This window comes from Trachinotus anak, unplaced genomic scaffold (assembly GCF_046630095.1).
Source record: "Trachinotus anak isolate AG129_WGS33_773 ecotype Australia unplaced genomic scaffold, CSIRO_AGI_Tana_v1 ptg000001l, whole genome shotgun sequence".
Taxonomy (NCBI): domain Eukaryota; kingdom Metazoa; phylum Chordata; class Actinopteri; order Carangiformes; family Carangidae; genus Trachinotus; species Trachinotus anak.
The window spans coordinates 12,363,477-12,391,048 of NW_027273852.1; the positions used below are offsets into that span (position 1 = coordinate 12,363,477).

The 27,572-nt window shown below is 40.0% G+C and overlaps 3 protein-coding genes across 6 annotated transcripts; 2 read left to right on the forward strand and 1 right to left on the reverse strand.

Annotated features, from left to right (window-relative positions):
• The first annotated feature begins 689 nt into the window (after positions 1 to 689).
• Positions 690 to 13,635, forward strand: tfdp1a (transcription factor Dp-1, a). 3 transcript variants are annotated; one of them, XM_071477396.1, is made up of 12 exons: positions 690 to 748; positions 4,771 to 4,856; positions 5,029 to 5,095; positions 5,295 to 5,416; positions 6,094 to 6,215; positions 6,378 to 6,543; positions 6,706 to 6,852; positions 6,956 to 7,024; positions 8,108 to 8,259; positions 10,447 to 10,613; positions 12,247 to 12,325; positions 12,459 to 13,635. In XM_071477396.1, exons 2-12 carry the CDS (start codon positions 4,845 to 4,847, stop codon positions 12,595 to 12,597), a joined length of 1,242 nt encoding a protein of 413 aa, XP_071333497.1. In that variant the 5' UTR covers positions 690 to 748; positions 4,771 to 4,844; the 3' UTR covers positions 12,598 to 13,635. The 3 variants fall into 3 exon arrangements, with proteins under 3 accessions (XP_071333497.1, XP_071333482.1, XP_071333490.1); XM_071477381.1 differs by lacking the exon at positions 690 to 748 and adding an exon at positions 2,610 to 2,749; XM_071477389.1 differs by lacking the exon at positions 690 to 748 and adding an exon at positions 3,828 to 3,945.
• A 2,083-nt stretch (positions 13,636 to 15,718) lies between these two features.
• Positions 15,719 to 20,516, forward strand: LOC139621099 (rhodopsin kinase GRK1-like). Its single transcript, XM_071477369.1, has 7 exons — positions 15,719 to 16,635; positions 17,429 to 17,556; positions 18,340 to 18,497; positions 18,586 to 18,669; positions 18,795 to 18,919; positions 19,028 to 19,229; positions 19,396 to 20,516. The coding sequence occupies exons 1-7, from the start codon at positions 15,937 to 15,939 to the stop codon at positions 19,686 to 19,688; spliced, it is 1,689 nt and encodes a 562-aa protein (XP_071333470.1). The 5' UTR covers positions 15,719 to 15,936; the 3' UTR covers positions 19,689 to 20,516.
• On the reverse strand, positions 20,402 to 25,377 carry mettl21cb (methyltransferase 21C, AARS1 lysine b). Of its 2 annotated transcripts, XM_071477408.1 has the most exons (5): positions 25,292 to 25,377; positions 23,402 to 23,534; positions 23,066 to 23,229; positions 22,866 to 22,983; positions 20,402 to 21,142 (listed from the first exon to the last, which is right to left on the reverse strand). In XM_071477408.1, exons 2-5 carry the CDS (start codon positions 23,520 to 23,522, stop codon positions 20,745 to 20,747), a joined length of 801 nt encoding a protein of 266 aa, XP_071333509.1. In that variant the 5' UTR covers positions 23,523 to 23,534; positions 25,292 to 25,377; the 3' UTR covers positions 20,402 to 20,744. The 2 variants fall into 2 exon arrangements, with proteins under 2 accessions (XP_071333509.1, XP_071333518.1); XM_071477417.1 differs by lacking the exon at positions 25,292 to 25,377 and having other exon boundaries at positions 20,602 to 21,142; positions 23,402 to 23,632.
• Positions 25,378 to 27,572: the final 2,195 nt, after the last annotated feature.

Here is a 27,572-nt window from a genome sequence, read left to right on the forward strand (position 1 = left end):
AGGAGGCTCAGCTGAGTTTTATCTCATGTGAGAATGAATCCACCCTCCAATGAGTGTGAATAACACACACAGTGTAGTAGCTGATAGAGTATCTGTGGACGTCAGCCTTCCTTTTTTTTCTTTTATTTTTTTCAGTTTTACATTAGGGAGGGCTTGAATGGCAGCCTGAGTCAAGTACACTCACTTGCTGGTACAATCACACTCACAGGATGTAGCTCATAAGTGATTGTTACAATGCAGTTGATATACTTGTGTTCATACCACCTCATTCACAGACTCTACACCATTTGTAAACAGTAGGCAGCAGGGTTGTTGTTGAAAAGGAACTGATACTGAGAGGCCTGGAGAGTAGAAACACAATACAGTTTAACAGGACTACAAACTACAGCTTACAAAATGATCATCACAGCACCTCTCTACAACAGTTTCAAGAAAAACTGAACATTATCACCTGAATGAAGGTAGGATTTATTGCAGAACAATTTGATAATAGGTATTGACGAATTGAGTAATGTTTGACTCTTTATTACTTAAAAACTTTGCAAAAGTCATTAGAAATTGATTAATGTTGATCTCACCATTAGACATATGTAGCAGACAACATACTGTCTGCTTTATGTGCACCTGCATGTAATAAAACACTAATTAGGGCACGTGAAACGATCTTAGACATTCTGAAATGCAATGCAATTCTGAGGGAGTCGGCAGGCATCATGGGAGACAACTGTCGGCTCATGATAGAAGAAAGGCAGGTTATTATTTCTCTATAGGTTTGACAATCTCTTTGCAGCAAAACTGACCAAGCTGATTATTATTTTCCAGCTTTCTCCAGCTTCCACTATAAAAATGCATTTTGACACTGGCTTTGATTGTGTGCTGGTATCAGGTTCAGATATCTGATCATGTGTGTTATCAGTTGACATTTCTCAGCACACTTACAGGTGCTTACTTTAAAATTTTATGGTAATTAGAATTAATTTACAACTACATTGATTATGATACAACCAAAAATACTAAAACACTGTATTAATTATATAGTAGTTGGGAAGAAGGAGGTTGACTACGGATTGGCATGTTTGGGGGAATGTTGGGCCTTATGACGGATGGCGCTACTGAAAACCAGAGAAAATGGACGAAATGAAGGGAAAGGGTGTCAACATCTGTGTGGAGAGATGTATTGATAGTTTCAGTTTGTTTAGAAATGCAAAGGGGACAACTTAGAGTGAAAGTGAAACTGAATTGATACAAAGCGGCGCTCAGTTTATATGGATATTCACAAATGCCTCCACTGTGTCAAAAAATGATTTATTAAAGTACATGAATATCAGAGAAAGATTATTTGATTATTGATTAATCAAAGAATGACCTCTACAGACCTTTCAGTGTTAATTAGCTTAATATCTGTCATATCAAATAGGGAGGACTTGTCTCGAAAATTATAGTTATTGGTAAAAACTGGTCTGATCTGGTTAGCTTGTGTTATGTTGGTTTTGCAGATAATGATGGATGCAGTAGAAGAAATAGTTCAGGTACTGTATGGTCAGACTCGTAAGAACAAATCAATCATAAAAAGGTGACAGACTACTGACAAAAATCATTGGGACAATAACAAGGGAAACTAAAAGGGAACTCCATCTTTCAAGGTGGTGAACATTGGGGTTTTTTGTAGAAGTGGTTGTGGGGAACAGATTATGATTGACATATGGCTTAGAGGCATCGTTTAGGCTGATCGATGGACCTGAGACAGAGTTAGGTGATGGGACGTTTAAACAGTTTACAGTTTTAAATATAGAAGTTTGACCCTTTGACACCTCAGACCTTTTTGTATCTTGTTTGTATGAGATCCGGTTCAGATGGATGGCAGTTCACACATGACATCAGATTACGTCTCAAATGTTGTGTCTCAACTAAATGTAGCTATGATTTTAAAAAGCTGAGGTTATGGTTCTGATTGCCCTCAGCACAACCCTTAAATGCCATCTCTCAGTAATATTGGACTCAGCATCAAAAGAAGTCTGTTAAAATGTTTTTTTTTTTTGGCCCAGCAAATACAACAGGCCATCCACTGTCCACCTGTCAGACACTGAACCTGTGTACATACTGGCACACTGCAAAAGCACTTTGGTATCAAAAAATGCTTTATAAATTCAGTCAGATCTATTTTTATTTTTCATATTCATCTAATCATTCAAATGATTGAAAATAATTCAAATAAATGATTCAAAACTCATCGTAAGTTGATTAAAACTTCAGCATTCCTATAAACAATACTAAGGACATGACCTCAGTCATAACTGTGTATGGCTGTGCAGGAAGGCATTTGAGTTTAATTCATATGTAGTCATCCCTGACCATCTTCAAATGCTGCTGAGGAAATGAGATCCTAATGTGTCATCAAGACATTTTGGGTGCGACCAAAACTTAACAGCTGTCAGAGCTGCCTTGAAGTGTCAGCGTTAGGGAAACAACAGAGGCACAGGAGTAAAATCCCCCCCCCATACTCCAGTACAGTAGATGGCGGTAGATACATCTTTAAAGCTGGTTGGGATCCACTAGTCCCAAGCGATGCAGGTTGTGGGCATGAACTACTTTGACTGCTCTGCTTTCGTCTCATCGATGCTGTCCAATCAGACACCTCTAAAGCGAGACACCGCCAAGATCAGATTGTGAGACGCGCTGCTGTGGCAAGGCTAGCCGAGAGCGGATAGAAAGGGCTAACAAACAAATTGCTAACTTGCGAAGTGCACCGGTAAGCCGTATTTATCGACTTGTGGCTCGAAATCGAGCTGCCACAAAAGAAAGTTCTTCAAGATAAATATCTGTTTAACTAATTATTGTGCTTGAAATGTTTTGAAAATATATTGCCAGCAGACACAACGCTTACCACGGTAAAACTGCAGCTAATTCTGGTAGTGTTGTCGATGACAGCTGTGCATTAGCTGGCTAGCTAGCTACTAGCTAGCGTAACGTCAGTTGGCTAACAAAGCGGCGGTGGTCGGGGCTCTTCAACCTTAATAGCAAGTTAGCTCGTTGCTAAAGTAACGATTAGACATTGCTAACCAGCGGCGCAGTAGTGCCGTGCTCTATGCGTTAACTTTAATATTTCTTCAGACAAGTCGCTAACTTACCGTATGTAGCTAACACTAATGGAGATATTGGTGGGGCTCCTAGTTTAATCTAACGGTCCGTGGAGATTATGATAGGTTTGTTACATGGATGTGTGCTGCGCGACGGGACATTAATATTTACCGAGTTTTTAACGTTACGAACGGTCGCGTCTTGAAACGTCATGAAAACAACAGTGTAAAGGTCGACACCGGCAGCGTTAATATAGCCACTTATATTTGATATTTAATTCATAGTTATATATTCAGGCTGATTCGTCAGTAGTTGAGTATTTGATGATAAAAAAAAATGTGTTTTTTTTTATCGATGTAATTTCGGGGCGAAAGTGTCACTGTTATAATGTAATGTAAATTCTAAGCCAGAATTAACTAATAAATAATCTAATTGTCAGTAACAGGCATTTCAGAAGTTGCGGTGAATTGATTTGGGTGTGAGTTTTAAATGTATCATAACATTCACAGCCGAGATGAAGCAAACATTGTTTCTATTTGATAGTTAACTCTGTGTATTTGCCTTTTTTCTGTGGTCCATCTGTAAACGGAACACTTTTTATACAGTTTCCCTAAACGATGAGCTGGGAAAATCGTGGCATTTCTTACTGTACATCGGCAAAAGACAGACAGTTGGAGAGAGAGTAAACTCAAAAGTTAAATACTCAACACCAATAAATGTTTTGCCCTTGGAATTAAGTGTAGAATTGTTGAAAAGTACTTCGACATTACTTAGTTTGTTTCCTGTTTGGAAAGGATTTAGACCTCCTCTTCCTCCATTCTCAAATGCCAACAACAACAGCCGTCGAAGAAACAGGACAGTGCACTCGTAAGTGCACAGAATCACAATTTTGACTTTATTCGTCGTGCGACATGCACTCACATTTCTTGAATGTTAACCCATACTCAACTTTGTCGGGAATCTGCAGCACGGAACCAATAAATGCGAAATTTTATGTGAATCCTTTCAAAACGTGCAGAGGCTAACTAGCTAGCTAACGCAAGTAAACTGAATGTAACGCTAACTGTTAGCACTAACAGTTAGCTTGCTGCATTCAACAAAAGATTGTTCAGTATCGTGGTATGATATGAATGCTTTTACTACTGCATGCATCCGTAACATCTGTAACCATGTGGTGCTATCACTTGAGTCACATTTATAGTTTTGCGCTGGTGTGATAAAGTTAGCATATTTTCGTGACCTGTAGCAGAAGTTCGACGGTGCCTCTCCTCCGGACGTGCTCGGTACCTGAAGTAGGCCTTGTGCACACTTAGCGTAGTAAAAGTTGTGAGCATCGAGGGATGGTTTAATGTGGTTTTCTGCATACGCAGTGCATTCAGAAATAACCCCCAATGGTTCATGTATTTGAGCTCGGTCTAAAATGAAAGCACTTTCTGTCAATTTGTAAGAAGAATACCGGCAACCCAAGCTAACGTTGGTGATGTAGCTTTGTACAGTGTGCTGGCAGAAAACAGTTCAAATGGGCCTTAGTTCAGTAACTAGTTTAATAACACATCAAAAACACCCATCGTTAGAATTATACATAAACTCAGGAAATATTGTGTGAAAGTGTTTGAATGTTAATGTGTGTAATATCTTTTGGTAAAGTGAGTAACTAACCACTTTAATATTTTGCCCACTTTGTGTCTTCAGGGGTCTGAAAAGTGAAGAATAGAAGTACATTCTCTTTTTAGCCTTAAGCTCAACTCCTCCGGTCCTTTGGGATCATGGCTAAAGATGTAAGTAATTATATGCTAAACAGTTGTATAGCATATGTGCTATGTTGCTATAACTTAAGGTGTCCCTCATAACCTCATGTTTGTGCTGCTGTACTCTTTTTGTTTAACTGGATTTATGCAGCTTCTTTAATCTGGAAAATTTTGGATCGTATTAAGTTCTTGTCCTCCACAGGCTGGTCTGATTGAAACAAATGGAGAGCTGAAGGTTTTCATCGATCAGAATCTGAGCCCCAGCAAAGGTACAAATTACTAGTAATTGCCTCTTGACATTGTATACAGTATTTTTTTTAATGCAACGATCAGTATAGTTTGCTTGACCCACAAGGAGGTAATGTTTCTTCATGTGTAGGCCGAGGTGCTGGTAGCTGGACGATAGGGGGCAATGGAGTTTCAATCAAGAGCTCTACTCATTACTGGTCTTCTCATGTCTTCTATTAGGTGTCCTATCTTTGGTTACTGTCCAGCCTACAGCTGCCCCTGTGGCCAAACAGCTACTACCCAAAACCCTAGGGCCATCCAATGTGAATGTTGCTGCACACATGCAACATGTGCCACACATGGTGAGTGTAACTCCACAAATGTCAGGCTTTTGTGCTTTCACAACCACTTTTTTTGTATGAGAATTCAGAATCTCTCAATAGATATAAAAAGTTCAGCTCTGTAAATTGTCAGCAACCTGCAGATGCATTTGTGTTTATATGTACTTGCTGGGTTTCTCTGCTGTGTCTTACTGTTGTGTAAGCCCCTCCATTATCATTGTGAGGTGACCGGGCAGAGGGTAGGTGGAGGCAGTTGATCCTAAGCTTATCAACTCTACAGTCAGCAGGATTACACCCATCATCCCATTATATACATGGAATGTATACATAACGGAAATCAGCTTAGATATCACCTTAGTGAAGGAATAGATCACCTATCTTAGATACCTCATTGCTGTTAAGGATGCAAAATTTAAGCAGTTTCTTTAATTGATCAGTGGCCATGTTCATGACTGATAATTGATCAGTCAAATAGATGTCTTGAAAACTAAAATATTTATTCTCCCTGATGCAATTGAGCCCATCCAGAACCTAAATGTTATCTAATTCCCTCAGTAAAACTTGATGGATTTTTTTGTACAGCTGGTGTTAAGTACACTGAATTTTGAAGAACTCATTTTATGTTGACAGCCTCACAAGATTACTCCCAGTGATGAGTGTTGATATTTTTTCCCCCTGTCTTCTTTGGTCCTTTGCAGGTGATTGGAACACCCCAGAGGCCCACGGTATCGAACACCATTTTGGTAAACAGTCCACATACACCAAGTTCCCAGTTCCTCACTCAGAGTCAACCATCTGATGCCTCTCCTTGGTCATCAGGGTAGGTCTTCAAAAGGTCTTTGAGTTTATATGTTTGGGACATTGTAGAGCTCTTTAGAGATTAAAGTAAATGCTTTTAGCATGTGTCAGGTCATATAAAGAAAATACATATGTTTTGCCATACTAATATTGTGTTTGTGTGGGTAATCTGTTCTGTTCACAGAAAGCGTGGTAAGAAAGGGGAAAAGAATGGAAAGGGCTTGAGGCATTTCTCAATGAAAGTGTGTGAGAAGGTGCAGAAGAAGGGAGTAACCACCTACAATGAAGTGGCAGATGAACTGGTTGCAGAATTCAGCTCTTCAGACAACCACATGTCACCCAATGACTCTGTGAGTGCTGCAGCTGCATGGCATTTTCTCGGAACGATGCAAACCTAAATCTCAGAGACATATTTGAAAAAGGGTTTTATATAGTGCCAGATTTTACTATAATCTTTTAACAACTGAGAACTTTGTTAATATTTTGAATCTTGTTTTTTTTTTTTTTTTCAGCATGTGTATGACCAGAAGAACATTCGGCGGCGTGTGTACGATGCACTTAATGTGCTCATGGCCATGAACATTATCTCTAAAGAGAAAAAAGAAATCAAGTGGATTGGCCTGCCCACCAACTCAGCACAGGAGTGCCAAAACCTAGAGGTAGAAACAAGTAGTGAAGACCCTTCTTGTTTTTGGGGATGTCTGCTCTCTATCACCGTACGTTGTCACTCTTAAATAATTTTTCCCTTTATATTAACTGTAGGTGGAAAGACAAAGGCGGCTGGAGAGGATTAAGCAGAAACAATCACAGCTTCAGGAACTCATACTGCAGGTGGGAATTAATTGAATGCGTGTACTTGTGTGTTCAGGGGGATCTTCCCAAGTAGCCTCTGTATCTATAATGCCAGTTTGGCTGGAGCTAATGTGTACCATGGATACCAAGTGGAGACCACAAGAACTGAGATTGTTCCTCTTCATGTTGATGCTGGGAAAGATTGTTCATTGCGAAGGAAACATTGAGCAAGTTAAATTATGTCACCTCCCTTCCTTCTCCTCATGGCAGCTGTGAGATTGTGAGAATGTATATGATTATAGGGTGTATAAGGAATGCACAGCAAAACATGATAATGTTTAAACATTCATTTTGTGTTATGTCGGGAACACACTGTCTGCGTTGCGTGTGCTTGTTGGCTGTGTAGCTGAACTGCTGCAGCTCATACGCGTGTGTGTTCACACCAGCTGCGTGTCTGCTCCGTTGCTGCTATTGCCAGCTCTCTCTTTCTACGTAGTTTGCAGGCTACTCGTATGTTGGATATCTTTACATAATAAATTCATTTCTGAATTATTTTTGACAGAAAATGTCACTAAAATGCCACAGTTTCTACATGCAATGGTTAAAAAAAATGTTTTTTCATGTCTGACATATTCAGATTCAGCCTAGACATTGAAACTATAGTCAGAGGAGTCAGCTTTATCTAATGTTGCCAGTATGATGTCAATATCACTATCAACAGACCTGTCTGTTTTTACTGGGAGCCGTTCGCCTCTTGAAAAATAGACAAGATGCTGAATCTCTAGATCATGCAACACAGCAGTGAGGCATGAAATGTACATCTCACACAGGCAGAGTCTGTTCTACCCTGTTAACATGGGCACCGAATTGAAAACCAAGACGTTCTGCAGCCTTGTGGTGGTGCTACAACAGTCAGCGAAATTTTGTACAAAAATTTTTGTACAAACCAGTTACTTTTCTGGACTGCTCCAACAATACTGAAGAAGAATAAATCCAGCTAAAGTGTGGCTGAAGAATGTAGCAGAAATGTTTTGTTTTTGAAAAGTCAAATGTGATATTAATCAAAAGCAAATGCTCTCTAATGCTGCATCAAATTTTTCATCTTTCTTTCTTGTCTTACAGCAAATAGCTTTTAAGAACCTGGTTCAGCGGAACAGACAGACAGAGCAGCAGGCAAACAGACCTCCACCTCCCAACTCCATCATCCACCTTCCCTTTATTATTGTCAACACCAGCAAGAAAACTGTCATCGACTGCAGCATCTCCAATGACAAGTATGTGCTTTATTTTCAGCGCTTGTATTTAAAAGTTTCAAGTTTACTCTCAAGGCTTTGAATTAATAGAAAAAGAACAGTGTGTTGATGGTGACTTTCAATTCTGAGTTAGTAAAGAATTTCTACTCAAGGTATATTATTATTAGCCCAATACACAAGTTATATGACACAAAGTTGTTCCAGAGGGAGTATAAGGGAGGAGACAAACCACTAAAAAGAATCCTGAATAGAATAGACTGTAATGTCAAAGGTAGCGGTTGTATGACATATGTCTCGCCCCCCTTTTTTTTTTAACAACTTTGTGGCTACAAAACCATTCACACACAGTTTGTACAAATACCATCATATGTAGCCACCAAAGAGACAACAAACTGCCACTGAAGCTACTGCTGCAAAGCTAACATGCCGCTGAACCGTTAAAACATCCATACATTTTTTGTGTGCCTGGCATTGGGGTCTCCTGGTGGCACTGATATATCTAAGGCTGAATTTCTTTCCTCGTCTGATGGTGCAGTCTACACTGTTTGAAAGCCTCACCGATGATAACGTGGCTCTTCGCCCTTGTCTGATCATAGCACTTTTCTTCAGTTTTTGTTCTTCCTCTTTCCTTGGCCATCTCTCCTTCTTGACATTATAATTATGTTGTAGACTGTGCGCTGCCTTTGGGCAAACTTTTCTTCCATGCACTCGCCTTAGCATTGCCACCAGTCTCTCGTCTGTTGTCCCAGTCAGTCCCATTCAAAACTCTACATGGTCTGGCAGCAACAGAAGGATGTGCTGCTCCTTCTCCTTCCCCTGGTATTCTTTAAATTGGTACTAACTGTTACCATGTGCCAGATTTACCATCTCTTGCTCCCACTGCCCCTTTCCCCTCATCTTCCCTCTTTTCTTTCCCGTGCACATGCATGAAAGCCTCCTGTTGCTGATTAGCTGGATTAGTATTGTGTTACTTGGTCCGAGCCACTTTGTTTATTTCCCATTTATAGAGCCAGACCTGTGTAGGAACATTGGATTTTTTTCCGAGCATACACAGAAGGGACAGCTAGTGGAGCATGAGGACATATTCACTGAATTGGACAATAAGTGTATTAAAATCGCTTACACCTTCATAAGCGTTGTGTTCAACTTATGGCACTGCAGTGCATGGCATGATTGCATCTCAGTAGCAGTTACATTAAATAAAATGTTGTAGTCAGAACTTAATCATCTTTTATGCAACCATAACATTTACATGCCTAGTTGTGAAAACTGAAACAGTAGTCACTTAAGTGTAGGTAAAAACCTGCAACAAACTCATGCACTTAACATATTGTTCCTCAGACCCAGAGTGGAACATCAGTTATTTTGGTGGGAAATGTAAAGGCCGCATGCTAAATAAGCTACCAAAGTGAGGTAGTAATGCACTGCAACATTCAGTGAGAATTTCACAATCCTGTTGTTGCCTCTGAAATTTTTACAGGAAAATATTAGACATCTTTTTATTTTTCTATTTATTTGAACATCACTTTGTAATGGAACAGTCTATTGCCAGACTTGCTGTAGGACTGGATGGGAGAGGAAAATCAAGGCTGTTTAGAGCATTTAAGTAGAATTTATTCAGCTATGAAGAAACAAAGTCAGTCAGTCACTTTTGCTACTGCAGTACCAAAATGTGAGGCCACTGCCAAATGTAAGGAAACTAACCCTCAGGGCTTTTGATAGAATTAGTGTTTCAGGGAAACCTGCAAAGTTTGAGGCAGCAACTTCTTAATAATTTCCTCTAAAGGCAAATCACATCAAAATCTCTTGACTTGAAAATGTGTCATTTCTACACTCATAACATTTCTTGGTGTCTACCTTCGATTTGATAGCAGTTGAATTGTTTTATAGCTAATGCTGTGAGTGCTTAAGAACCAAAATGTGTATATGTGATGGTGAACCTCCTGCACTGTATTGCTCCATGATGGATGTTTCCAAAATGCAAATTTAAATTGAGACCTTTAAAACTGGCCAACACAAAATTGCACTGGTAAAGTGCAAACACAGTGAACAAAATCAGGTGTCTTGCATTTCTAGTATCTACCATTCTTTGAAATATACATTTTAACATTGTCTTTTACTTAACCATTTAAACCACTTAAATGTTAGATTGGGAATTATTTTTGTGTTTTAAAAAAAATCCTAATTTACTTTCTGTCTCCTTTGTAGGTTCGAGTATTTGTTCAATTTTGACAGCATGTTTGAGATCCACGATGACATCGAGGTGCTGAAACGTATGGGCATGGCCTGTGGTCTGGAGGTGGGAAAGTGTTCTCCTGAGGATCTGAAGGTTGCACGTAACCTGGTGCCCAAAGCTCTGGAGCCTTACGTTATAGGTCAGTGCCACAGCCCCTAGTGTATCTGGAGCTTATGTTGATATGTTAGTGTTATGTCCTGTAAAATTACTGGGATGGTAAACCAAACACACCAACTTTCAGCTTCACATTAAAAGCCTTTCATTGGTGACCCACTGGAAACCTGTTACTCTAAAGCTCCTACAGGAAGTGCAGCCTTCGACAGTAGCAGGACAATGTTGAAAAAATAAATAATGAAGGACATTTTTTTTCAGAGCTTTGTTTTTGTAAGAATGAACTGTAAAAGAGGCAGCAGCATTATTGATTATAAACTGGTTAGATTAAGATCTATCTCGGTATCAGTCAATTGCCTGTGCTACTCCTTTTGTTTTAAAAACCTTTTTTGATGTATCCATGGCAGCAGTTGTTTATGATATAGCAGGTGTTATGGAAACCTGATACTCAACCAATTCTGTAAATTACCGTATTTTCCGGACCATAAGGCGCACTTAAAAGCCTTTAATTTTCTCAAAAAACGACAGTGTGCCTTATAATCCGGAGCGCCTTATATATGGATTAATTGTGGTTGTGCCGACTGACCTCGAAGCGATTTTGTGTGGCTCACGGCGCTCTGTCAAAATGTTTTAGTACGAGTTTGGTACACTACAAAGCCGCACCGCTTGCAGCATTACGGCTATCGTAGTCAGGAGCGTCGCGGAGTAATACATACTGTGCTTCACCATAATATTACAGTGCGCGTGTATAAGGACCTATAAGGAGTTATTGTGAATACGCTAACGTTTGATTTAGCGGTATCAGACTGCTTTTTTTTTTACGTGTTACAACTGAACAAGGTTGGGAGTTATTATGAACGCGTTTAATAAAGTTTGACTTATCTGACTGTCTTGTTTCGTTTAATGCGCCTTATAGTCCGGTGCGCTTTATATATGAAAAAAGTTTGAAAATAGACCATTCATTGACAGTGCGCCTTATAATCCAGTGCGCCCTATAGTGCGGAAAATACGGTACACAACAAAATAACAAATTTTCAAGAGACCTTTAATTACTGATTTTTGTAATATTGTTACTGCTATTATTTCCACATAATAGAGTGTTGTGGTGTAGTATTATTTTCCAGTCTCAAAGTCTGCTTGTTTTGATTTCATTTTGGCTGACTTGCATAACTGAAGGACTGAAGTTTGCCCCTGTTAATGTTCAGCAAATCATTAATGGGGTGAAAATAGGGATTGTAAGTTAAAAAAAAAAATTGATTTAATGAAAATCAGTGCAAAGTTCATCTGGCAACTGTAGTGATTTGCTGAAAAAGCGAAGCAGTGGTAGGCAAGAAGGATGAGTCCTCACCTGCCGTGGATACATGTCTTTTCTTAGCCCTTTATCTCCAACATTACAGATACAAATGAAAATGAAGAGACACCAAGTCACCTAATTTGTCAAAAAAACATTGATTTATTCACAATGTTTGCTAACAAGTAACCTACTTGCTGCCCTGTGAGGACTGACATGGCCCCAGTGGTGAGAGAGAAGCTGTAGCAAGATTTTTTTCACTTCCAGTGGGTCTTTATTTTAACAGTGTTGTGACTGCAGTAGAGAGCAATGAAATCAGGAATCCTCGAGGTCATGTTTCTTCACTTTAATTTATCTTTTCTTTTCTCAGAGATGGCAAAGGGTCCCATCAGTAACGTCTACATCACTGGAGGATCCTCAGCTAATGGAGCCCGTTACCCTGCAAGCAGGTGAGAAGCCTCGTCTGAAATTCAACCAGCAAATATGACAGAAAGCACATGTTCCCCTCGTCCCCCTGCTCTGTCCACTGTCCACTGTTAACTTGTTTCTAGCTGAACAATAAAAACCTCCTCCTCTTTACAGTGATGGCTGCACCGATGGCACCATGGCCTCCAGCTCGAATGACTCTCACTACAGTGGGTCTCGTGTGGAAACTCCGGTGTCGTACATGGGGGATGATGACGACGAGGAAGAGTATGATGAGAACGACGACGAAGACTAAACCTGTCTACGCCTTGCCGCTCCAACAAGCACAGCCCTTCAAACCACCTTCACCGCGGGAATTTAGTCTCCCCTTTGTGTGTGCTTCTTCAACCTTTCCCCCTGTTTCCCATGCCTGTATTTCTGTCTGGCTTTCTCAGGGGTGTAGACGAAAATTGAACAGAGGTGCATCTTGCACCCATCTTTTTCTGCTCCTGAATCACGTGCACCTGCACTACAGCTCTGGGGGAGGTGTCGTCCAAGGGAACTGTGGTCTGTGGCCCACCACCACGCTGAAGTCTTTGTATGTCTAATCCACTCCTCAATAAGCCATCCCACTAAAAAAAAAAAACCCTCTGTAAAACCTACTGCTGTTGGAGAATGTATAATGTACTTGTTTGAATAGTTATTCCTATTATTTTGCAATTACATGTGGCAGACATGATGATGATCAAAATGTTCCAAGATGGCCAAAGTGTCTGCTAAGATGCTGTGTTAGTGCAACACCATGGATTCTGAATGGCCTAATACAGTTGCCGTGGCATCTCAGGATGGGGCTCCATCAGATGTTTTTGTTTTGTGTTCTGGGCAATAATTTGAAATAGTTTCTTATCCCCCATTGTGTTGGGCTGGCTTCCTTCTGTTCTGTAGGCAGCTGCTTTCCTGATCTTGTTTGCTAGTTTTGTTTTTTGTATTTCTGGAGTTGAGGAATTCTCCATCACCGCCCTGTTTAACGCCTTGGTAGTGTTTACAAAATAATGGCACCAGCAAGGTAAGGACTTTCATAACCCAGGCTCCTGATAGGTAAATAAGCTTTGTTTGTTTAACTACGTATATGAATCCTACAACGATTGTAGCTTATAGTATCCTTAGAGGCCAGTGGTAAAGATAGACCTTCAAAAATTATTGATGTAACGAAATGTGTGGTTGTGTAGGTCTTGGATGTGCTCCTTCAAAGATCTCCCTTTTAAAACTGAGCAACACATGTACTGACTCTTCCAAATACCTTTTTCTGTAATCTAATATAAGTTTGCAAATTAAATATAGATTGTTTTAATAAGTTTGTATCGATAATTGATGCAAGTTTGTTGCTGTAACAAAAAGTTGACCTACTATTTGTGTCAGGCCTGGAACAACATTGTCTATTCCTCAAATTACAAACAGGCCAGACAGGCAACACTTTATACCTCAAAATACATGTAGATTTTTTTTCTTTACCATGTCAAAGATGACAGCTTCTTGTAAGCTGTATTCCTCAGACAACCCATTTGCAAAAATTACATGAGCTCAGTTTTTGAGCTCAAATATTTTTTTTTTTAATTAAAAAAAAAAAAAAGCACATGGTTTCTACATAACAGTGTGCTGTGGAAAGGTGGGTTTGGGGAGGTGTCAGCTTGTCAGAGGAAAGCCTCAGGGAACTGCATGCTAGAAGCTCATGAAGAGGATGGCTGCTGTGAGGTGAGGACAATTGATTACATGCTCCTTTACTCACCTGGTCCTTACATTAAGATACCATTGTTTCATTTCTTTCTGCATTTCATTTTGATATAGATGAGGATTTACAAGGGTAACTGCTGACAATGATGTGCCTATTTCAATGAGGCGTGCCCAAATGTTTTTGACATGGAGAACCGATAAGGGCCAAAATGTAGCACATGCTGCAGGCGCTGGGTAGTCTGATCCCAAACCAGCAGAACGTGTCGGTACAAGTCATTTAATCCTCTTTTTTCCTTCCATTTCGCATTGTAAAGGATAAGTTCACATTTTTAATGACATAATTTACACATCAGAGTCTGTTTACAGATCTTGGGAGAGTGTTGTTGTTGGCTCCAGAGGGAGCTGCGCAAAGACTGAAATTGCCTTAAGTGAAGTCAGTTGACTATCAGTCATAGCCTAAGACCACAAACAAAAAGCAAGCAGGAACAGACAGCTTGAGTGCAACAGGCCTTCTCCACAGTAGATATTTTGACTCAACTTAGCAGGAAAAGCAAAGGCTCTGTGCTTACAGGTTTACAGGGTTTAGGGTGTACTCTGAAGATTTATTAAGTTTGAAAATGAAAAACATCTTGAAGTGAGCTCCCCAGACTTACTGCTCATTTCTGCTAGAGGTAAGCAGGTTGAGGCTGCATTATCTGTTACCAGTTTAGCACCTGAGTCTCTGGAGCTGTATTGTGGGTAATGTAGCCTTCAGGTTTTGACCTAAAAAAAAAACCCAAAACAAAACAATGAGGAACAATAAAGACAGTATCTCTGGCTCTGCTGCATTGATTTTGATCCTCTTTTTTTAAACTGACCATTGTGAGTGTGACTGTTAGGTATGCAATAAAACACTACTGATGTCCATTTGTACATTGAAATTGCTATTGGTCGCTGTAATCTCCTGTCCATACTGACTACAATGAAATCTTGGAGCCATTTCAATGTGAGTGATTGGAGACAAAGTTCATAGTCTTCCCTCTGTGTTGAAATGTATTCAGAAGTTAATATGGGGCTTCTTTGATCATAAGTTAGTCAATTTGAGTGGGAATTCTCTAAAATTAGTAGTTTTTTAATCAGTAATTTGGCACCAAACAGGCTAACTGTGGAAGACACTGGATTAGTCAAACTCAGACTGCTGCAGTCTCACATTGACTTGTGTTAAATTTGCTTTTACAAAGGAGTTCTTTGCAGCCAGTATGGGCATTAGGAACGATTACAGCGGGCAGTAATCCTTTCAATGGACATACGGACACATCAGAATTAAGACAGATGTGAAAAAATTTGAACATATCTTTTGATATTTAAGGGGATTTAATGCAATTTTTAAAATATAACCATCATCTGGTATATTGTAAATAGAAAAAAACATATTTCCAATGTATTGTGTTTTTCTGTCGGCATCCTAGTTTATTTCAAACAAGACTGCTTTTCCAAATCTTAGCTTTTCATATGCAGACACGAGATGAAGTCTCCACTTGTGAGTTGCCAGTTGCTTGAATGGTGACCACCCAGCTGCATATGTTGCCCGTGTTGTTCTGTTCCAGCATGTGCTCGCACACTTTGTCTGGGGCATTAGGGTGTTAATGGATTACCGAAAGGTGTTGACTCAGGTGTGTGTGTGTGTGTGTGTGTGTGTGTGTGTGAATGAGGGTGGTACAGTGCTCAGAGTGTGCTGGGATCTAGTTCGGACAACAGTCTCGAGTCCCCATCACTCTCATGCACCCTCTGCCACTTTTCTGTGACCTGTTTTGTTTTTTCTCACCCTTGCTTCATCCTTTTGCTGCCTCGCCCCTGCACATTAGTTAGACGCATTTATCCTCTGCCTCCGTTTTCTCTTGCAATGTCTCCACTTTGCGTTGCCTAACAGTCACCTACCCTCGACATGGATATTGGAGGACTGACCACAGTGGTAGCAAATTCTGCTTACATCAATGCCCGTGGAAGCATTGATGGCTCTAATGCCGCTGCAGCTCGGGATAAGAAGTACCATTCTCGCCTCAAACTGCCCCACATCACAGTGTGCGAGGGCCTGAGGGACACCCTGAATTTGGCCTTTGACTCAGTCTGCGTGGAACAGCCTATTGGCAAACGCCTCTTTAGGGAATTCTTGGATGCAAATCAAGAGTATCATGGGGCTTGCCGTTTGTGGAAAGACATCGAGGGCTACGACCTGGCGGAGGATTCTGACAGGGCAAAGAAGGCCTCAAAGATTGTCCAGCGTTACATGGACCCCTCTGCCAAACACTACTGCCCGTTCCTATCTGAGGAAATCATAGCTAAGGTGAAGGAAAACCAGGAGGCTGTAGGGGATGATTTGTTTGCCACAGCATTGGCCACAACGTTGGACTATCTGCGGGAGGCCCCCTACACTTTCTTCCTGGAGAGCATGTACCTGAAGAGGTTCCTGCAGTGGAAGTGGCTTGAGATGCAGCCCATGGATGCAGACTGGTTCCTAGACTTCCGTGTGCTGGGGAAAGGTGGGTTTGGGGAGGTGTCGGCCTGTCAGATGAAAGCCACAGGGAAACTTTATGCCTGTAAGAAACTCAACAAAAAGAGGCTGAAGAAGAGGAAAGGCTATGAGGTGAGAGAACAAATGTCACTTGATAATATTCTCAGAATAGTTTCATGCCTATCAGCATTTAATTTGAATAGTTTTAAAAGGGAATCTGCATATACACTCATCCACTTTATATCAGCTGTGCCTAAAAATGTTAATATGATCAGTTAAGATTTGGGCTTTTTATACTTTGAAATGCAATATTTCTCGGCATCTGATATATCAGTGCCTTTATTAATAAGCCTGCGGTAAATTTAAGTTAATCTCAATATCAGTCAAATAGTAATAAATCTATGAAAAGTAGATGTCTTTCTGTTAAATCATTTAGATGGTTAGAATATGAAAAGTGCCCCTGTACTTAAAGCCTCTATCTACACAACGTAGCTCAATATCGCTGCAGTATTGTTGTGTTTCGTTGCAGGAGATTTCAGGGAAACACAAAGCTTTTTCGACTGATTTTGCTGTGATTTGATTGATACAGGTGTTTTACTGGCTGGTTTATGTTCCAGTGAAAGTGCCCTACACCGAACACGCTGCAGTGGTGCTAATCATCTTTGTCCCTGCCTCTGTCTCGTTTGGCTTTAGCTTGCAGTATTAAACACTGAGACAGGGATAGAGTGATTACTGGGAGCTTTAGCGAAAAGCTCTTCTGAATGGATCTCCTCAGCACAGTTATATCTTGCCCTTGACTTGTCTGAGGTCATTCTCAAATGAAATATACTTTAACCTCTTTTCCAACTGGTGTGAACGAAGAAAAGTCCCTGCAGTTTCACTTTTTTTTTCTCTCCTTTTTCTCTTTCCTAACTTTCTCCTGTAGGGTGCGATGGTGGAGAAGAGGATTCTTGAGAAGGTTCACAGTCGCTTCATTGTGTCATTGGCGTACGCCTTCCAGACAAAGGACGAACTTTGTCTGGTCATGACCATCATGAATGGAGGAGACCTCAAGTAACTTCACATTCTGAAAAACTCTCAGATAAACTCATTGATAGAACAGTGGTAGCACTTATTTGTCGTGTTGCCTTATTGCCATCCTTCATAATTTGGCAGATCCTCTTTTTCTGGAATCACTTTTCAAGTCTCCATTGCAAACAGAAGATGTGCAGTCGAAACAATAACTCATGTCAGAGGAATGTTGTAGTTTTAACAATCTCTAACAATCAGGCAAATTATGCCACAATTCATCTCTGAGACGTAGCTCCAGTGGTTGCTTTTAACCACCAAACTGTTGTATGTCTGTAGACAGGCACATGTGTGCAGTTACACAAGTGGTGGAGACGACAAGAGAATTAGTTACAGTATCTCAATAACATTTAAAGAGCCAGTTGTTGAAGATACCCTGGACTGCAGGCTCCATGCAAACATTTATTCTCAGAACACATGGGGCTAGAAATTCATTTTGATGACAAGAATATCCCTGGTGGTTCTTTATAAAGCATCAGTCACTTTAAGTCACATTATCAAAAGAAATACTTAACCCATATAAGTGAGGCTTGATTAAAAAAAAAAAAGTCCCTTTATTTCTTCAGAATCAAATTTGAATGTGTGACTGTAGTTTGAAAAACAAGAGCATATTGACAGAGGACACAGGACTCTAGTGATGAAAAGGAGTAAAAAATGAGCCCAACAAAAACATATTGGCGAGCTGTATATAAAACTGCAAATATAAGTAGATTGCATACCTTTTATACATGATGGAGCCAAAGCTCACCTTTTCTGTCTTTCCTGAAGGTACCACATCTACCTTGTGGATGAGAACAACCCGGGCTTTGACGAGCCCAGAGCCTGTTTTTACATTGCTCAGATTATCCAGGGCTTGGAGCACCTCCACCAGAAAAGAATTATCTACAGAGATCTCAAACCAGAAAATGTGCTACTAGATAATGATGGTAATAATTTGTAATCGAACACAGGCAAATTTGCCATCATCCATTCGTAAATAATGGCTAACGCAGATATCTGTATGATGTTGAACAGGAAATGTGCGTATATCTGACCTGGGTCTTGCTGTGGAGCTAAAAGAAGGCAAAACACTGACCAAAGGATATGCTGGGACACCAGGTGGGTCTCATCTGTGTCTACAAAAACAGTGAATAAGCAATATCATATTTAAGGGTTTAATCTTGCTGTTGAATCACTTGATTAGAGCATGTTTATCTGCCATTGTTTTACCTTGGTTCTTGCAGGCTACATGGCTCCAGAGATGCTGAAAGGAGAAAAATATGACACCTCGGTCGACTACTTCACTCTGGGGGTGACATTGTTTGAGTTCATGGCTGCTAAGAACCCATTCAGAAACAGAGGGGAGAAAGTTAGTCGCCATTTATTGAATCATATGATTTATTTACCTCGTGCACAAAAATGGCAGACTTTGTGACGTAAATGAGAGGATGAGAGGTTTTTTTCATCTCCTCTTCAGGTTGAACGTGAGGAGATGAAAGAGCGTATGCTGACGCGGGTGGTGACCTATGAAGACAATTTCAGTGAGCATGCAAAGTCGCTCTGTGATGGGCTGCTGGCCAAAGAGGTTGATCAGAGGATGGGCTTTAAGAATGGATGCTGTGATGAGATCAGAGCACATCCATTTTTTAATGACATCAACTGGAGGAAACTGAATGCAGGTACTATTACTTCCTTTACTTTCTAATCTTGTTCAAGCTTGTGTATAGCTGAAGGTACCTAAAATATATATTTTGCCTTGTTCAAAAGAAATTACTTATTTCAAATTTCTTCAGACTCAGGAAATGTGTCGATGTTATTTTTAATTTCCATATCTCATCTCCTCAGGTATTCTACCTCCTCCTTTTGTCCCTGACCCTAAAAGGGTGTATGCTAAAAGTCTGGATGATGTTGGAGCTTTCTCATCAGTGAAGGGTGTGACCCTAGAGGAGCCTGATAAGTCCTTTTTTGATGAGTTTTCCTCTGGCAACATCCCCATCCCTTGGCAAGAGGAGATGATCGAGCTGGGTATTTATGGAGAACTCAACGTTTGGGGTCCTGAAGGCAGCATCCCGAACGACCTCCGCAGGGAGTCCATACTAGAGCAGCCAGCCAAGTCATCAACCTGCTGCGTATCGTAGAGTCACTGAAACACCTTGAAAACACATCAGTTATACAGTGTATAGACTCAAATACTCAGGACAGACACCAAGTCTCTTCTGATCATTCCGATCGCAGAATTACAACAGTTTGCGACTCTTAACTTTTATTGATGGGCACTGGAGACAGCAAGAATAGAACGGAGGTGGATTTCCAACCTGGAATGGACTTAACCATTGACTTAGCATTGAAAAGTAAAAATCTCATCATTATATCCTTACTGGTCCCTACTGTCCCTCCCTCACACTCTCTCAACCTTTACTTTCTTTGCCCCTTCCTTTTCTCTTAATGCGTGCATGTGATACATTATTATTATAATGCTTTTAGATTTAAAATGCATTTATAAAAATCACATTTTTGAGCAGGGATGTAGTTAAGTGGTACCTTTGGTGCTAAGTGACAGTCACATGTTGAACATGTAAGATCTTTATTTCCCTCTTTTGCATATGTGCTCCTGTAGGGTATTTATGGAAAGTGCTTTTATATTCTTAGTTTTTACTCATTTACAGCTACATTAAATGGATTACCAAAAGCTAAGGCACCAGAAATGCAAAGTTTCATGCTCTTGGAAGACATTTTCCTAAGTGTTTATTTCATGGTTAATAAGTGAGTCTTTGCACTTAAAAGCAGAACACCTTTGATAAAGGTTTATGTAGATTAGTTATCAAGAGACAAACTTTGAATATAGGAGAAGTGTTTACAGTAAATCACTTTATTTTTAAAAACAAATTGTCGAACAAAAGTTTAATAAAGTCAGAAATAAATGTATGAAAAGTACTGGCAAATAAAATAGCTTATTAAAATGGAAATCTGAGTCAGGAACTTCATTTCTCCTTTCTGTGTGACAACAATTATATCACTGTCCAGGAATGTCATTTAAACACATATCAAAACCAGATTTTCTCTACATTGATTTAAATTGGTGAAAGGAAATGGATGATTTCTTGTTTTCTTGACTGATAGATGTCTTCAAAATTAACACAAAAGTTGAGTTTGTGTTGACTTTTCAGAAAACTCCCCCTCCTGAAGCTCCTCTGTCACTCCTTTGCTGTAGCCTTGTATATCCTCACTTCCTGCTGTGAGGGCTCAGTAAGCAGCGTGGTGTTAAAGCTGCTCTGAAAGCGCTCTGTGAACCTCAGGTCTGACTGGAACCGGATCTTGTTGGCCCAAAGCAGTGTTGTTTGACTTCCTGGTCGGCAAAAGTGACGCATGGTTTCCAGCAGTGCTTCTAGATGGTCGTGGTGATAGACTACATCAGCTGCGAGCACGTAGTCGTAATGGTAGGACGAGTAGGGAAAGTCTCGCTCCAGGTCCTGACCCCAGGTGAGGGCAGCCACCTGAGGGGTGTAGCGGGAGCGGCCCTTGGTGTTTCGCAGGAGGTTAAAGGTCAGATTAGACAAGATGTCTGGCAGGTCAGTAGCTGTCACCCAAGCCCCTGGAAAAGAGTACAGAAAAACAAAGCAGTTGAAGTACAGGTACGAAGACCCATAGACAGAAACTCTCAAAGGACTACACCAACTTTTTTTGGTGAATTTGTTAACCCTAGCCCATTTTTATTTTACCCAGTGCTGTTGCCTATATGATGAGAGAACTGGCACTTCAAATCATAATGGAAGTGCTAACACTCATGCAATGTGTGAAGTACAAACCAATATATTTGTTGTGTTTAAAGCATAGGTCTGTGATATATTTTATTTTCACCAAATTCCATGAAAAGACCAAAAGCAGCAATGAATTTTTAATACTGTCACATGTTGCCTTTGGAGCTAAATCCTCTAATAATTCACTCCTGTTTCATAGAGCTCCACTGTTTAAAAAAAAAAAAAACCCAAACTGTTACACATACATAAATCAGTCAGTCCCCACAGTGTCATGTTCCTTCAATGTGATCATCATGAGCACAGTACTTTACTGTAATTCCTTTCACCAACAGTTTCCTGCTGCCATAAATACTCAATACCCAACAAGATATGTTAATCCTCATCGAAAAATAGTCCCCAAAAAATGAATTGTTTTACTCCTGTTTAAGTAACATTTGCCAAAAACTACAGGGCCCAGCTATTTTAGGAAATTACTTTGCCTTTTTTCTTTTAGAAATCACACTATATATTAGTTAAACTAAATGTGTGATTATAAACAGTATATATATTACTATAATACAGTATTTTTAGATAATTACAAGGGGATGGCCAAAAAAATTAAGAAAACATGACCTCTAAAGCTGCTTGCTTTTCGGATTTGTATAACAGATTTATGCTTTATTTTGTAATAATCTATCTTTTCAAAAGTATTGAATCTTACAGGCCACATAGAAAAAGGAAAACACAAAGTCAGGGCTACTAAAACGTTTACTGGCTATATGTGTGGACTGAAGTCATGAATTTAATGATAAAACTTCCACCAATTTGACCTTGGTTACATCACCACTAATGCGTGACCTCACTGGATCCTTAATACCCTCTGCAGGACCAGCTGCATATTTAGAGACAGAGAAGACATTCAGTGTTTAAAGTCTGCTTGGAAGGTCAATAATGGTTATTTTGAAGTGCTTGTGAAATACTGGTCGTAAACTCATGGATTTCCTTTAGTTGTCTATAGATGACATTGTTATTTGATGGGAAATAAATTGAAATGTATGTTTCAACTGCATGCATAATTAAGGGGCCAAAAGATGGCAGTATCAGTCCAATGATCACTTTGTTCATCAAGATTATCTTTACAGTTTCTTTACAGTTACTGGTCTGTTTGCAATGCAAGAAATTTGGCGTGGGAAGATTGTTGTGGCCCTCAGACAATAAATCCCAGTGTTTTTAGTGGCCCTCTAATGTTTCCTCGACACCCACCACCAGGCCGAAAATCTTACTTTTGCACAAAAGATGAACAGATATCTGTAAAATATTCAGCGTTTATATTTATGCACCAGAGGGAATGAACCCCTTATGGCTTTCCCCTCTTGCATCACAATCAAAAAATTACCACAATATGTCCTAAATAAAATGAAATAAAAATACAAAATGGCAAACATTATTGTTTGCATTTGCATATAATTACGCTAAATTTGGCAATGAGTTATGCCATTACTTAAGACTCAAGTGTCAAGCCTTACTGGTGATGTTTCATACATAAGGTACATAATGTGAAAAGTGCAAAAGGCTTACCAAGCAGACTTGCCACTATAGAGAGCAAACCAGTCCCAGCTCCGATCTCCAGCACCGCTTTGTCCATCAGCTTCACTTGTTGCTGGTTATTCTCCAAAAATTGACACAAAGCTACTGCCTGCAGAACAAATTCTACTTATTACTTCAGAAACAACCAGGTCAGTGGGTGTACAATAACACACTATCATGGTAGGACGTACCCCAGGCCAGATCAGAGCACCATAAGTATCAATAGACTCGCGGATGCTGATGTCGTGACCAGCAAAATAAAAAGACTCCTTTCCCAGAGCGTAGTAAACACTCGGCTCCCAGATGTTCCTCCGGTCCAAAGCCTCTCCGGCCATCATGTTTTGGTCTGTAAGTGCTGTAGAGCAGGAGGAGGGAGGTTACAGATCTGCAGACCTGCCTTGAAAATCTACTTTGAGAAAAAATGTGAAGTAACTAGACTAGTGAGGGTTGTGCAGAATGCAGTAGATGTAAATTTTACTTTGCAACAGATCCTTTTGAAATGACTTGACTGTTCGATCCACATTTACCTTCCCCTGTGATTTCCTGTTTCACCTGAAGTTTCCCATCCTGGCTCTTGTCATTCGCCTCCCTCTGGTTTTCAGGATTCTTCTGTTGGGCAGGCTGGCTGACTTTGGACAGTTTCTCCATGAGCACCAAATACTATTGAAAAGAAGTTTTAATTAACTATTTGCTGTGGCATGAGTGCCACTACATTGTAGCAGAATTTCACGCATTTGATTATGTTTTGGAGACCTTCAGTTCTTCAGACACACCTCAGATCAGCTTGTAGTCACAGCGCATTATGTTTGTATCCACACCAGCAACAAGAATGGCAATGCTGGCCTGTTGGTCACTCCACCACTTTGGTCCCAAAATATCTCAACATCCATTTGATGGATTGTCATGGATTTTGTGCAGATATTCATGATCCTCAGAGGATGAACACTAATGACTTTGCTGATCCCCTGACAATTCCTCTTGCGCCACCAGTAGGCCACACATTACACTTACCTTGTGAAGTATCTCAACTTCTACTGAATGGATTGGCACATTTTGTACATGCATACTTCCTAGATCTCATCTCCTTTGATGGGAAAATCTTATTAAATTTCACAATGCCTCTCTAATATACAAAATTCTTACCTACCCCATTTAACACATTCATATTTCAGAAAAATGTTGGAGACAGATTAACCAGATTCAGGGGAGGAAAACCTCCTTTGGCCAGACAGCCTTCACAATAAGAGTTTCCAGCATCCTTCCATCAAATATACAACACAATGACTTTTCCTTTGCATGTAATCTTAAACCATGGCTAAAAAGCAACCAGATCTGCTTTCTGTCTGTGTTTGTTATTGCTCCTCTGGTTTTACCTTTGTTGTTTGTAATGTAATATGATTTGTCTGAACAGATGAATCATCCTACTGACTTTGGTGATTCTCTGTCTTCCCCTCTAGTGACACCATGAGGTTGATATTTGTGATATGGAGTGAAATATCTCAACAAATCCCTGACTTCAAACACCAGCAAAACTAATGACATTACCGTCACCGACGTTACCTCAGCAGTGCTTTGTGTTTAGTACTAATTAGCAAACATTTTTATGCTATAACAAGATAAAGTAAGATGGTGAACGTGGTAAATAGAGTTGCTTGACATCAGCATGTGAGCACTGTCAGTGTGAGAATGCCGAGAAAAGCATTTGGCTCCAAGCACCACTGTGCTGAAGCACTTATTTCTATGAAATGATGTGTTTATTTTAAAATTGATTTTATCTGCTATGCCTCTTAAAAGTAATAAACAGACACATCAAACTGCATGATGCAAATACATACTAAAGACTCTGCCTATACAATATATTTAACACGCACAAACATGTGTAGAAATAATCAGTGTCACATTAAAATTGCATTTCCTGCAATTTCATGTCAGCATGTCCTAACATCTTTTCCAGTATTTGGATTATTATCAACATTTGCCCTGTTGCTGATTCTTTAGCTAAGAGCTGTGTTTATTTTTAGTGTGCTTGTTATATGATTTGTTTGTTTGTGACCTATTTAAAGTGGGATTGGATTCTGAATGGACTAGATTTAATTGGCTAGTCTCTTCGTCTGTCACTGCACCCCTGCCTGGAGCCCAGAAACACAGCTGGTTAAACCCTGAGGTCATCAAGCCACACACAGGGATGCAGAGGATACATTGGGTTGCTCTTCACCTAAGATGCACGTCACATTCAACTAGACTTCCACGCAAACACGAAGGATACAGTTTGATATAATTGAGTCATATAGAATAATAATCATTTGAAATCTGTGAAAGTGATAAAGTCATAAAAATGTCCTTCTTCTTCTTCCTCTCATTTACTGAAAAAGTAAAAAAAAAATTAAAAAAAGTCTTTAAATATGTGTGAAACCTACCTGTCTGAATCAGTGGGCTCTTATTTCTCTTTTCTTGTTGTGTGTGCACTTCTCTCTGCTGTGTTCCTGTGTTTATAGAAGCAGCATCATCTATGACACACCCCTGGGTGAGGCGGTGGCCTCTGGGGTCTCTGGCAGCCAGATTTGAGAGACAGAAGCAGGCAAACAGATTTATAATGTCTGACAGAGAAAGACACACAACTCCCCCCCCCCCCCCCCCCCCCCCCCCCAAGCACTTTAACATCAAATCTTGTTGTCAGTGGTGTATTCTGTGTATTATCTGGCATTTTTTTTACTCATAAGATTTTTCACAACATCTGTTGTAAGCTTCTTATTATTCCCTCCTGTCATCCTTAATAAATCAGACATCTGGCTGTAGGAGTTCCAGGTAGGAACATGCAAACATTTGACAACAAAATGTATTCACACTGTGCACTGTGCCAGTATATTTGCATATTTATGTTTATCCTAGAAGGGTTCTGGGCAGATCTGCATCAAGTCTGTCATGAGACGGCTGTGTGCCACTTGGCATACTCCAAGGAAAATGGTGTTAATTTGTAATGCAGCAGAGCGAGGAAACTGTTTACCAAGGCCTGACTTGGAGCAAACACTTCCACCTTTAATACCGTTATCGAGCATTTATCCTCCCCCTGCTTCATCCCCGTGACATGTGTCACCTATTATCCCGCGTGTCACATCATCTCTCTCCTCCCTTCAATCTTGTACCTGCTGTGTTGCACATAAAAGACAATGTACTGAAGTCAACAACAGGATAAAACTTTCAGATGAACAACAAATACAGCAACACAGAGGTGAGCTGCAGCAGTTTAAAACCCAGTGAGAAGCTGTGTCACATTTGGAAAAGCTGTGGGATCATCTGTGTGTGAACTGGAGAACTATTTTAGGGATTCTGTGAAAATGTTCAGGGTGGTGAGAGGGCAGAACCTTTTAATGCAATTATTAAACCTGCAGCAGAGGCGATAAATGAACCAGGGATGTGACATTCCTTCCGATGTTTTATTAAGGAGACACTGTTATTAATGAGGCCCCTGATAATTTTCACACGGTCCCTTAATGTGACAGGAGACAAACAACATATGCCAAACCAGTGCATCAGTGAAGAGGAACAGTGGGAACAGACTGACTCGCCAGCAGGGATGCACACACCAAATAACTATACATAAGGCTGCATCACTCTGGTCCCTATATATCAAGATGACCTCTGTAAACAGCAAAATTTCATGAGTCTGTAAATTGATTTTCAAACATTTCAGGAAATGAACAGAAGCTGATGGTTCACAAAAACAAGGGAAAAAATGTGTTTCCAAAATGTTTACAGAATCCATTCAGAAATGGTTAAAATAAAAAGTTAAAATATAATGTATACAAGATTTGTTGCAAACACACTGATACTGTTCTCTGGGTAAGTTACCAGGATGGTGTTTGGAGGAATTTCTTCATAAAATTTGGACATTTGACTACACACATTTGAATTTCAGTATTTCAAACAAAATCATTCTGGCACTCGTCCATACAACACTGTCATGTTCACCGGCATAAAGACCACAGATGAAGGAAGTACACAGATTAGTGTTGGTATGTGTACTATAAAAGGCTGTTAGGGTCTGTTTTTGTGCCACCAGCAGAGTCCAGCTTTTAATGCAAACAGCACAACTGAATGTGGGGGTAGCCAAGTGTTTGTAAGCCCGGCTATAGGGCTTTACATGGGAGGCTTCACAGCCTCAGTGCATAAACACACACACAGATGCCAGCAAACAACTGGTTGTGCTACATAAACCTACAAAATGACTTGAACTGACAGATGGCAAACAGCAACACTGAGTCACTCTCATCTAAACAGCCAACTAATAATCAGTCAAGGTATTAGGGTATTTCCACCGCTCTCTGTTTCATTTGTTATTAATGATTGATGAATGAGATTTTGCACAGCTTGTCCATCTTTGCCAAAAAAATGTATTTATTTATTTATTTTTTTCATTATTCATCAGTTTTAATACAGTCTGGTGATGATGACTAACCAGATCGGATTACCCACAGAGTCTAAAAATATGATTTTGTAATGCACTCTGCAAAGCTGTTGGATATATCTCTCCAGTAAGAGATTGGAGATGCACATTCATCTGTGATCTCTTAAATCCAACAAAAGTCACTTTTCATGGTAGGGGAACAATAGAGAATCTGCAAGGCTCACATGTGTCAAAGATTGTATTTCTCTAAAAATGGTTTACATTGGGCTGTATAACTTGACACTCACATTAAT

Bases quoted from the DNA above. Each gene is read 5' to 3' on its own strand.
- tfdp1a (XM_071477396.1), top strand. The intron at 6,216-6,377 runs GTAGGTCTTCAA...TTCTGTTCACAG, and splicing joins GCCTCTCCTTGGTCATCAGG to AAAGCGTGGTAAGAAAGGGG. The intron at 10,614-12,246 runs GTCAGTGCCACA...TTCTTTTCTCAG, and splicing joins TCTGGAGCCTTACGTTATAG to AGATGGCAAAGGGTCCCATC.
- LOC139621099 (XM_071477369.1), top strand. From the start codon at position 15,937: ATGGATATTGGAGGACTGACCACAGTGGTAGCAAATTCTGCTTACATC. The intron at 18,670-18,794 runs GTGGGTCTCATC...TGGTTCTTGCAG, and splicing joins AGGATATGCTGGGACACCAG to GCTACATGGCTCCAGAGATG. The intron at 18,920-19,027 runs GTTAGTCGCCAT...TCTCCTCTTCAG, and splicing joins TCAGAAACAGAGGGGAGAAA to GTTGAACGTGAGGAGATGAA.
- mettl21cb (XM_071477408.1), bottom strand. From the start codon at position 23,522: ATGGAGAAACTGTCCAAAGTCAGCCAGCCTGCCCAACAGAAGAATCCT. The intron at 23,230-23,401 runs GTAAATGTGGAT...CCTGCTCTACAG, and splicing joins ACAGGAAATCACAGGGGAAG to CACTTACAGACCAAAACATG. The intron at 22,984-23,065 runs GTACGTCCTACC...TTTGTTCTGCAG, and splicing joins GTGCTCTGATCTGGCCTGGG to GCAGTAGCTTTGTGTCAATT.